Source organism: Eumetopias jubatus, unplaced genomic scaffold (assembly GCF_037043125.1).
Source record: "Eumetopias jubatus isolate StellerSeaLion01/CBP00866 unplaced genomic scaffold, mEumJub1_p1.0 scaffold_4, whole genome shotgun sequence".
NCBI lineage: Eukaryota > Metazoa > Chordata > Mammalia > Carnivora > Otariidae > Eumetopias > Eumetopias jubatus.
Genome location: NW_028274810.1, coordinates 22,683,217 through 22,695,333, shown reverse-complemented (window position 1 = coordinate 22,695,333; position 12,117 = coordinate 22,683,217). Strand labels below are relative to the sequence as shown.

General features: G+C 40.2%; 1 protein-coding gene across 4 annotated transcripts in view; it reads left to right on the top strand.

The window, feature by feature from the left end:
• CDC14A (cell division cycle 14A) overlaps positions 1-12,117 on the top strand; it is a 178,992-nt gene that overhangs the window by 28,679 nt on the left and 138,196 nt on the right. For all 4 annotated transcript variants that reach the window (XM_088022345.1, XM_088022344.1, XM_028101915.2 and 1 more), the window contains exon 4: positions 7,443-7,535. In XM_088022345.1, coding sequence (XP_087878471.1) covers positions 7,443-7,535 — 93 coding nt within the window. The remainder of the gene's footprint in view (positions 1-7,442; positions 7,536-12,117) is intronic.

Here is a 12,117-nt window from a genome sequence, read left to right as displayed (position 1 = left end):
CGTCGTCATACTTTGGTTTACAAGTACCATTAAACGTTTATATGCTAGATTGCACACTTGTCATGATTTACATAACAGTGGTAAAACTCTGACTCTCAGGTAAGCAATCCAGATCTGGAAATTTCTATAGGTTTGATTATATTAATTGGTGGATATTCAGTACTATAGTCTATCTTTTATCTATTATTTTTTACTTTGTTAAAGGAAATAATTACTGTACCTGTAATTAAGATCATTCCGTTGGTCCTTGCTCTGCTATGAATGCATCCTTAGGTAGTTGTTCTCTTTTGTTTGTAATAAGCCTTGGTCAATATTTCCCCCTTGGTTAGCATCAAATATTCATTAGACTGTGAATGCTTATGAGGCTAGAGAATGAGGTTCTGCTCCCTTGTTACCGCATTGTTCAGCACTGTCTTTGACACATAACAGCTGCTCAATTCATGCCGATAAAACCAATAGAACTTTCTTCAGCCACAGTATCCCGGCACACAGATTTGGCAAACTGGTTGCCTATGGGCTGCATTCAGTTTAGTAATGTTTTCTTGGGCATGAATGCTGTTTAAAAATTTTGAATTCATGGTTAACATCTATAATGTATGAAAATTTCCACTTAATTCTGGTTGTTTGGCTTCTCTTAAATATTAAAGTATGCGATTATGGGCCCCGATTCCTACATGGGAGGAGTAGGAGGTTGAAGCTAAGTCTTCTTGGGATAGGGCATGCTTTTCTAGTTTAGCAATTTACCCACTTCAAATTCTTGGCCCCTGAGGGCCTCTGAACTTTGAATAATGCCATTTAAGGCAGCTCAGTTACTGAATCATTAAAGGAACTTTTCCTAAGGTGTTATCATCTGGAATGCAAGAATTTACAAATTGTGATACAGTTTTCTGAGGAATCTGGGGAAATGTGTTTTTTATAACATGCTTTTAAAAGGCATATGGAGGGGCGCCTGGGTGGCTCAGTTGGTTAAGCGTCTGCCTTCGGCTCTGGTCACGATCCTAGGGTCCTGGGTTCGAGTCCCGCGGCGGCTCCCTGCTCAGCGGGGAGTCTGCTTCTCCCTCTGTCTCTGCCCCCCTCCTCCTGCTCATGTGTGCTCATGTGCGCCGTCTCTCTCTCTCTCTCTCTGACAAATAAATAAATGAAATCTTTTAAAAGGCTTATGGAATGATTTGGAGTTCCTAAGATAATTTAAATATGTCTTTTGGGGCTACTTGACCAAATGGACAGTGTTTTAGGAGCCATGTAAAACATTTCCAGGGGTTGACCAGTCATATTTTTATGTAGCATAGCGGATATCAGTGCGCTGTCCCTGGACCAGCAACATCAGAATTACTGAGGAACTTGTTAAAAATAAAATTCTTGGGTGCAGCAATCTGTATTTTTTTTTTATTTTATTATGTTATGTTAGTCACCATACAGTACATCATTAAAGCAATCTGTATTTTAATAAGCCCTCTAGGTTACCCTGAACCAGCCTGTTAACAGGATGAAATATAATAATAAAATATAATTTAGATTGATATTTGTTTTTTATTTCTGAAAAGTTTTATATTGACTAATTCAACCAGTCTGTTTTTTTAAATGCAAGCTTATTTCTTTTTTATTAAGATTTCTGTTTTTTTTTTTAAGATTTTATTTATTTATTTGACAGAGACACAGCGAGAGAGGGAACACAAGCAGGGGGAGTGGGAGAGGGAGAAGCAGGCTTTCCTTAGAGCAGGGAGCCCGATGCGGGGCTCGATCCCAGGACCCTGGGATCATGACCTGAGCTGAAGGCAGACGCTTAACGACTGAGCCAGCCAGGCACCCTGGTGCCCCTTAATATTTCTATTTTTAAGTAATCTCTACACCCAGCATGGGTCTTGAACCCACAACCCCGATATCAAGAGTTGCATGCTCCACTGACTGAGCCAGCCAGGTGCCCCTGTTGGCCTGAGAATTATTTAAATTTTGAACCATGAAAATTGCTGTGGCCTTATAATTGAGATGTAAACGAACTATCAAACTCAGTGAGACAGTTCTGGATTTCTTCCATCTACCATACTTGCTGAGAGAACTCAACTCTCTGGGATCTGACATAGGAGATATTGGCCTAGTGTAATAAGCCAGGCCCTCTCTGGCTCCTCCTAGCTTTTGTTCTCTTGGTAAAAGAGAAACATAGAATTCTTATTATTCTTAAGCCTTGCCCAGGACCTCTGGTTTGGGAATCACACTGGGTCTGGTCAAATTGGACCCCTTTGGTACTATTTCTATGCTTTAGGAAATGATGGAATGTAGCAATAAATGTTAGCTGTCATTGTTATAGAGGGCTGGCTATGTCCACTTAGGTTAAGAAGGTTCAGAAGGCTATATACTGTAGTTTCTAGATAGAAATCTAAAATATATGTGAATAGGGGCTGCAGGTTATTATTTGTAATTGGTCATGTGCAGGCTTGCTGCAGAGCAGGCAAATAGTTCAGAGGTCTTAGTGTTCCTTCTGTGACATCCTCCCCTTTCTATTTAAGACTACATTCATTTGTTTTACGAGGTTCTAACTTTACTTTGTTATCGTACAGTGTGTTTGTAATCTCCGCACTTCTCATGTAAAGCAAAAACCATTTGTAATTGAGCAGATAGCCCACTGAAGCCAGAGGTGATGGTCTACCTTTGTAAGTGCGTTTTTTTTTTTAAAGATTTTATTTATTTATTTGAGAGAGGAGAGAGAGAGAACAAGCAGGGAGAGGGGCAGAGGGAGAAGCAGGCTCCCCACTGAGCAGGGAGCCAGACGTGGAGCTCGATCCCAGGACCCTGGGATCATGACCTGAGCCGAAGGCAGACACTTAACTGACTGAGCCACCCGGGTGCCCCTGCAAGTGCTCTCCTTGAAGGGCCTGGTCAGCATACCCAACCACAGAGGAATTGGGCCAAGGTAAGGAAGACACAGTTCAGTTTGGAGGCATGAAGTTTTCTTGGTATTAGGGCAGAAGCTGAGAAAATATCTACTGGGCTCATTCATCAATTAGGGTCCTCTTGTCTATAGACTGTGCCTTTCTCTTCCTCCGTGGTAAGTTCCTCCAGGAAAGATCTTGAAGATCTTTCTTCAAGGATGTTTCTCTAAAGGGACTTGAGTCATTGGTGTCTCCAGTGGATTGTATTGTTTCTTCTGGAATGCTTTAATATGTAGTAGGTCATTTTTTAAAACATTTTTTTTTTTAATTTTTAAGTAATCTCTACACCCAATGTGGAGTTTGAACTCAGAACCCCATATCAAGAGTTGCATGCTCGGGGCGCCTGGGTGGCTCAGTCGTTAAGCGTCTGCCTTTGGCTCAGGTCATGGTCCCAGGGTCCTGGGATCGAGCCCCGCATCGGGCTCCCTGCTCGGAGGGAAGCCTGCTTCTCCCTCTCCCACTCCCTCTTGCTTGTGTTCCCTCTCTTGCTGTCAAAAAATAAAATCTTTAAAAAAAAAAAAAAGAGTCGCATGCTCTACCCACTGAGCCGGCCAGGTGCCCCATCCTTGAAATTTTTCATTCCAGTACCAGAATATCTGCTATGTTACGATAACATTGCTGGTGTAAGACTGGGGCAAGGTGACCTATGAGAGGAAGGCCTGGCCGTGACCAGGAAGGAAATTAGGACAAGGCCAGTAAGACTTAAGAGTTTTCTCTGTTTTCATTTATTGTGAATTAGTTTTGATTCCTTGAGTGAGAACTCAAACTTTGTGATCTGACCTGGGAGACGTTGGCCAAATTTCACTAGGCAGATGATTTCTTGACTGTAATGCTTTTGAGAATTAACTGAGAAAAACAATGGCATTCTGAAAACATCTATGCAAGGTAAATGCTAGGAGCTTAAAAGATTTTCCTAAAAATTAGAAAGTTGTAGTTAAAAAGTCAGTTACTGTAATGTACATCATGGTGACCATAGTTAATAATACTATATTATATATTTGAAAGTTGCCAAGAGAGTAAATTTTAAAGGTTCTTATCACAAGAAAAAAATTTTGTCATTATGTATGGTAATGGATGTTAAAAAAATTGTTTCCATCCTATAGACAGCTTCCAATAGGAGATATTTTAAAATAGTTAAAATTTGTAGGTGTATTTTACGAGAATATTCTCTATCTGATGTAATTTCTGAAAGCTTGTAAAGTTTAAAAATTCTTCTAAAGTCCTTAAAAGTTTAATTTGTATTATATTTACTTTAAAAAATTTATGGTTTATAGTGAAAAGAAAGTTTCCTCTAGAATTTCATCCTGTAGCTTCATGGTTTCTGCGGCAGGATGGTCTCTGCAACATATACTAAAGTATATCCCATATACTTTCAAAGAAGAGTGAAAAAACAAAAACCAAGCAAATGCAAAACGTTTGAAAACAACCAAAAAGACTATTGGTGATAAAAGCACAGCCTTATGGGTTTGTCCCTTTTGGTGAATGGATTTGTAAAATAAATTTAGTTCCACATTATTAAATGATAGCAATAGTTTGTTGTAAAATCTAAATTCTTAGTGGAAAAGGGCATTAAAACAGACAATCCAAACTCCAGATCAGTTGTGGATATTTTCTTCCCCACAGGTGTTTTAGGGAACCAGGTAATGTAATTAGTGAGAGGCCGGGAGCGGGAAGAGCTGAGTCCTCATGCTCAGCCTGACTCATGTTTGCGGGGGCCCGGCCTGTGGAAGGCAGTCTTTCGGTTTGGGATCAAACACCATAAAATCTGCTTAAGTTTTGAGGGCCTTGACTCTCCTTTCAGTAAATCAAGACTAACTTATTGATGGAGAACAATAAATGGCAAGAACAAGCCAACAGACAAACCAACAAACAAATAATAAAAGGAAATGTCCTGCAGACAATGGCTTCAAATTGAGGAAGCAGGGGCGCCTGGGTGGCTCAGTTGGTTAAACATCGACCCTTTTTTTTTTAAAGATTTATTTATTTATTTGAGAGACAGGGATAAAGAGGGAATAAGCGGGGGAAGGGGCAGAGGGAGACAGAGGGAGAGATCTCAAGCAGACTCCCCACTGAGCATGGAGCCCTTTGTATGGCTCAGTCTCACAACCCTGAGATCATGCCCTGAGCCAAAACCAAGAGTCAGATGCTCATCCAACTGAACCACCCAGGTGCCCCTAAATGTTGACTCTTGATTTCGGCTCAGGTCATGATCTCAGGGTCATGAGATTGAGCCCCACATGGGGCTCCATGCTCAGGGGTGGGTCTGCTTCTCTTCCTCTTTCTCTCTCCCTCTGCCCCCTCACCCCCCCCACCCCACTCGTGTGCTGTCTTTCTCTCTCTCAAAAATAAATAAATCTTAGAAAGAAAACAAACGACAAGTTGAGGAAGCAAGGAGACAGGTGTCAGCATGATTGATAGTGACTTGACGTCTTTAGATAACTTCAGTGTGTTGACTGAACTGAATTTAATAAAATGTATTTTTAAAGCTTTATTTCATAGGGTATTTTCATAAGCCTGTCTGGAAATGAGGACTTCGGTAATGAGACTCACTTTGAGGCAAACCCTTACTTTTTGAAATTTAAAAGAGCAATGCCATTTTCAGAATCCGTGATTCTTTTTTTTTTTTTTAAAGATTTTATTTATTTATTTGACAGAGACACAGCAAGAGAGGGAACACAAGTAGGGGGAAAGGGAGAGGGAGAAGCAGGCTTCCCGTGGAGCTGAGAGCCTGATGTGGGGCTCGATCCCAGCACCCCTGGACCATGACCCGTGCCGAAGGCAGATGCTTAACGACTGAGCCACCCAGGTGCCCCCGTGATTCTTGATTAGGAAAGAAATGCCTAAAGGGATGGTGAGGGTTTCCAGACTCATTGCTGGGATACATACAGCTATGTTTTCTGTGGTTACATTAAAGCCAGAACACTGCAGTTTCCTGTAGAAAGACCTCAGAGTTGGAAGAGTTTCTTTTCCTTGTAGAAAATAGCCAGGTGAACAAAGAAGGGTAGGTAGTTGAGCTCTCTTACATTTTTGAAAGGAGCTGTAAAAGCAGGTATTCTGTGGGTTGTGGTCAGTGTGTAAGGTATAAAAAGCTGCTTTTACAGTCAGTTTGAATTTATAGGCAAATATTAAGAGGTACCTATGTATCTGTATCTTGAAAACCATTTGTCAAAATGCTGTAACTGTTTTGGAATATGAGGAAATTGAGCAGATTTCATTTAGTTGCATCAGTGTTCTCATTGTTTTATGTTTATTTGAGTTTGATGAATACTTTGATTTCATTTTAACGGCTTTTTTTACTTTTCATGTTTAGCATGTATACAGCATACCAAGTTGCTAATTTTTGGATTTAGTGGAATACTTGAGCGTGCAGCATATTGCATGGCATATAGCAGGTGCTTAATAACTGTTTGTTTGAATCCATGTATTGTATTAAGATGTCTGCTGATCCCACCTTTTTGGTGGTTCATCTTTTCCCATTAACCATTTATTTTCAGATAAGTGAAAGGGGATTTTTTGTAGAACATTCTAGAAAGAAAATATGAGTATTGATGCTCTGTTAATATTAGTATTGGTGCTCTGAGTTAAATAGACTGATTGACACATTTAAAAATAAACTGTAAAATATGAAAAGTACAGATAACTTTTCTGGGAGTGGGTGTGGTATGCAGGGAAGGAAAAAGGATGAATAATTACTCAGCCTTAAAAAAGAACTTGCCATTTGTGTCAACATGGATGGACCTAGAGGGTATTATGCTAAGGAAAATAAGGCAGAGAAAGACAAAATACCATATGATTTCACTTATATGTGGAATCTAAAAAACAAAACAAATGAACAAACAAATAACAACAACAACAAAAACACAAACAGACTTATAAATACAGAGAGTGAACTAGTGGTTGCCAGAGAGGAAGGGTGTGGGGGGATGGATGAAATAGATGAAAGGGATAAAGAGGTACAAACTTCCAGTTATAAAATAAATAAGTTGTGAAGATGAAAAGCACAGCATAGGGAATATAATCAATAATGTTGTACTAACGTATGGTGGTACACGGTAACTACACTTATCATGGTAAACAATGTGTAATCTATAGTATTGTGGAATCACTATGTTGTACACCTGAAACTAATAAAGCATTGTATGTCAACTGTACTTAATAAAAATTCAGGAAAGAAAAAAGATGAATAGGCTTTACATATAATATTTAGAGTAAATTTTCAAAAAAGTTCCCACTAGTAAAGATGCCAGTAATTTAATTCTTTCCCATTGCATGTCTCCCTTCTTGGAGAGAAACATGTGTTCTGTTGTCAAATCGGCATCGTGATTGGGCTGCAAAAAGTCCACGCCAGTAATCCTCCACCCCTCAAAAGCTCATGTTCAAATGCCATAGAAATGAAAGTTGAAAGTTGGTAGATTTCGCTGATTGTGACACATCTTGGAAGTTGAGATGATGTTTACCTTCTGTATATTTTAACATTGTCTCTATGGTTACACTCTTTTTATTCCCTCTTTTCAGTCATACAGTTTATCAAGAAAGAAAATAGTGCACTACACCTGTTTTGATCAACGGAAAAGAGCAAATGCGGCATTTTTGATAGGTGCTTATGCTGTAAGTACTTTTTCATGATTATTTTCTATAATCAGGCCAATGGAATGCTAACACTGTCACATAAAATCCAGGCCACTTTTTCAGTGGAATTGGGAGATGGTGAAAATTATTAACACCCTGGGAATGGATGTGGAACGGAAAATGTGGACTACTATCCATGCGCTGCTTAACTCCCAGATTTTATTTCCTAGTACCTAATGAGAGAATCTTAGAACCGAAATGGGTAGTTTGGATCCCGCAATTGTATAGGTGTTTTTAAAAAAAGAATATCCAGAAAGAATATTTCTAGGGAAAAGAATATATAGTGGAAGATATTTATTTTTATTTAGTTTTTTAAGTAGGCTCCATGCCCAGCGTGGAGCTTGAACTTATAACCGTGAACTCAAGACCTGAACTGAGATCAAGAGTTGGACATGTAATGGCCTGAGCCACCTGGGCGCCCCTATAGTGGGAGATGTGTTTTTTTGTTTGTTTGTTTTTGTTTTTTTTTTTTTTTTGCAAGAGAGGGGTGGGAGGGGCAGTGAGGCTGGGAGAGAGAGAAAGAATAGCCTTCACGCTGGGCTCAATCTCACAAGCCTGAGATCATGAAGAGTTGGATGCTTACCCTACTGAACCATCCAAGTGCCCCAGTATAGTGGAAGATTTTTAAAAACTGTTGAGGTGTTCCTCTTTTGCAAAAGAGGAAATCGTAGATTGCATGGGGGAGGGTTATTATTATTATATTTATCAATCCATTTATTAATCTATACATGTGTTTGTAGTAGACAAACCAAACATAAAGCCTGCATATGTTGCAACTTCCCTAAGAACTGGACAAGACTTTCCCAAAATAATTTTGATTGGAAATTTTGTTCTCTGTAAGCACTAAAATGTAAATGTGAGTTCCAGGTGAATGTGCTGCAGGGTTTTGGTGTGACTATTTCTAGAATTTTCTACATATACTGAGATTGGGCAAAAACTTGGAAGGCAGAAGCCATCAGGGCTAAAACTCATCTGTAACCTGCACTAGCTTTTTAGGGACATGTGTGATATGCACTTAGAAATATGCTGGTGTAAAGGCAGGGGAGCGAGGCATCATTTCCCATCATCCTTGGGGAGGGTCTGTGCTTCTCTGAAGCCTGGAAGCACACTGCTGTGTGACCTTTCAATGGCCTCCTTCTGAAGATCTTGACAGAAGGAGGCACCAGCTACTATACCTCACATTCTGCCACATCAAACCAAAAGCTCTGGGAGAAAAAACCCAGAGGTGGCGTTGGAATGACTGTCAGATATTGTAGGGTGTAGGCTGAGAATATTGGCAGGCCAACAGCCTGCAGCCTGGGGCCTTGTTTCCAGGGCTGAGATGTCCAGCTCTGCCCATCTTTTCTCCCCCTGATGTAGCTCCAGTAAAGCCTGGGGCCATCCCCTGTGGTACTTTTCTTTCCCACTCTGTAGGCAGCATGGTATAATATCAAGAATCATGACTAAAAACATTTTTTCATCCTGAAGTGGCTCCAGGATGATGGGTAAGCCACTTTATCTCTCTTCGCTTTATTTAGTTTCCTTATCTGTAAAATGATAGGGTTGGCTATAATGACCTCTAAGTTTCCTTCCAATTCTGAGGATACGAGGATTATTTGTAGTGCCAGACTACTGCTTTTATTTTAAAAGCATGCACAAAAAGCTGGCTGTTGGCGTGAAGGTTCAGCGAAGTGCTGGTAAGCTGAATTAAGCAGGCATGCTTATTTTTCACTTTGCGTTGATAATTATTACTCATTTGAAACTGATAATTGCCACCATGTTTAGAATACGGAGAGCCTGTACTAACCTTCGGATTCAAGCCACGTGAGCAAGTGGGTCTTTCCTGAGGGGTTTTGTGATGCCGTGTGAGCATGTTCTCCGGGAGTCCTCTGTCATAAGGGATTGCCATCAGGAAGAGGTCATCCACTACTCTCTCCTCTCCTTCTTCTCTTCCCCACCTTCTCCTCTTTTCTTTCCTTCTTAATGCCTGGCCTTCCCGTTTCTGGTGTCATCCTTAATTTCATCAATGGTACCTCTAGGGTTTTGAAAGGAAGCTCAGTCACAATAGATGCACTGAGCTTGGATCTGCTGCAGAAGTTTCCACCACTTTCATGCAACCAAATGAAGGAAAAGCAGTCTCAGCAGGGTTGAAGAAGTGCTGAGGGCAGCACGAGCTTGCCTTACATGCTTGTTAACAGTCCAGAGAAGCCATGGAAAGTAATTATTCTTGTACCGTTTTTTTCCTAATTGATTTTCTTTTCCAATTTTGGGAATGCATTCCCCAGAAAGCTTTTTGACACACTTAATAAAAATGAAAACCAAGAATTCTATTCTTTCCTTAAAGAGAATTTGGTGCCTTACTTCGTGTTGTGTGTATGCATTTAATTGTTGGCACAAGTTTTGTAGGAAGGGAGTCAGTAATGTGCATTATACATACATCTCCGTGAAGTTACACGTGTATTAAATGTTGCTATTTGATTAAGCCGGAATCTTCTGGGGGAATCTTCCTATTATTAAGGTCAAATATCCAACTGTGTGTTTGTTTCTCCACATTATGTCTCTAGATGATATCTCACACTTATTGTGGCAAAACAGAACTTTTTATTCCTTTTCTCTACCAACCTATTTATTGCCACAGTCGTTGCCTGTTCAGTAAATGGACTACCATCGGTGACTTGCTGAAGCAAAGAATAGTAGTCATTTTCATTAACTCCTGTTTCCTCTTCCCATATTATACTCATCAGTAAGTTTGGTCAGCTCTGCTTCTAAAACATATATTGAGTCAGAATACGTCTTTCTATTTCTGTTGTTGTCCCCTAGCTCCAGCCACTGTCGCTGTTCACCTGGATGATCACCAGAGCACCATACATTGTTTCCTTTTTACAATCTTGCTTTTCTTTAATCACAGTTGCCATACAATTTTAAGAGTAATCTTATAAGAATATAAATTAGGTCGTTCATGGCCCTGTTTCAAATCTGTCTAGTGCTTGCTCACTGTTCTTGGCGTTAAATTCAACCTCCTTACCAATGCCGGTAAGATCCTCCCTGATCTGGCCCTGTCTACCTCTGTGTTCCCCTTGCTCAGGATGCCCCCATCACATTGGCCTTCTAACCATGAAAACCTCAAGCTTATTCCCACCAGAAGGCCTTGATATTTCTGTTCTCTCTGCCTGGAGTGTTTTTACCTAAAACCTTTGCCTTCCTGATTCCTTGTAATGTCACTTCCTCAGAGACATCTTTTCAAGTTTTACTCTGCTCCCCCCATCCCCAGTCACTCTCTAGTCCCTTGTTGCTTTGTTTTCTTTATAGCACTCTACTCTTAGAAATTATCTGATTCATTTATGTATTTATTGTTTATTATCTCTTTCCTAGACTAGAGGGTAGGAATCTTGTCTGTTCTGTTCATTGCTTTGTCTGGGAGGTGATAAAACATTTAACAAGGCCCAGCCATTCACCAGTTGAATTGGAAGCTGGCCACCATGGAGCCTTCCTGTTATGCTGAGTCATGGGGAAGTCCAGGGTGGGGGATGTCCCAGGGAAGAGATGAGGTGGCCGGTGTGGAGGGGCATGGGATGCTGCAGACCGTAGCTACTTACCAACTGGTTTGGAAATATTTCAGTATTTCAACGCTGAGCATCAGCTTAGAACTGTGCCCTGCACATAGTAGGTGCTCCGTAAATATCTACACAATGAATGAATAATGCGATGACAAAATATGGAAAAAGGAAGGAAGGTAACTTCCTTTAGGTAACTTCAGAGGGTAACTGAAAACGATCATATTGGACATAAAGTGTAAAGTGTTATCTTCCTCATTACCAGAATGTTGTGATCTTGACTGAGTCAACTATGGCCTTTACAGATGCAGAATCAAAGCAGAGATCACAGTCCAAGGGCAGTACCGCCTATATAAAGTCACATCACTACCTTGCCTTTTTTCTCGATAAACTTTTTTTCCCAATTTTTAAAATTGTGGTAAAATACACAAAATATGAAATTTACTGTCTTGCCATTTCTTTTTTTCTTTTTATTTACCTATTTAATTTTTTTAAAAGATTTTATTTATTTATTTGAGAGATAGAGAGCATAAGAGGGAAGAGGGTCAAAGGGAGAAGCAGACTCCCCGCTGAGCAGGGAGCCCGATGTGGGACTCGATCCCGGGACTCCAGGATCATGACCTGAGCCGAAGGCAGTCGCTTAACCAACTGAGCCACCCAGGCGCCCCACCTATTTAATTTTTTAAATCTACTTTTTAAGGACTTTATTTATTTATTTGTCAGAGAGAGAGCACAAGAAGGGGGAGTGGCAGGCAGAGGGAGAAGCAGGGTCCCCGCTGAGCAGGGAGCCCGATGTGGGACTCGATCCCAGGACCCTGGGCTCATGACCTGAGCTGAAGGCAGATGCTTAACTGACTGAACCCAGGAGTCCCTTTAATTATTTTTTTAACTGAAGTATAATTGACATAACATTATATTACTTTCAGATGTACAATTTAATGATTTAATATTTGTATATATTGAAAGATGATCACCATGATAAGTCCAGTTAACATTTGTCACCATACGTAGTGACAAAAACATTTTTT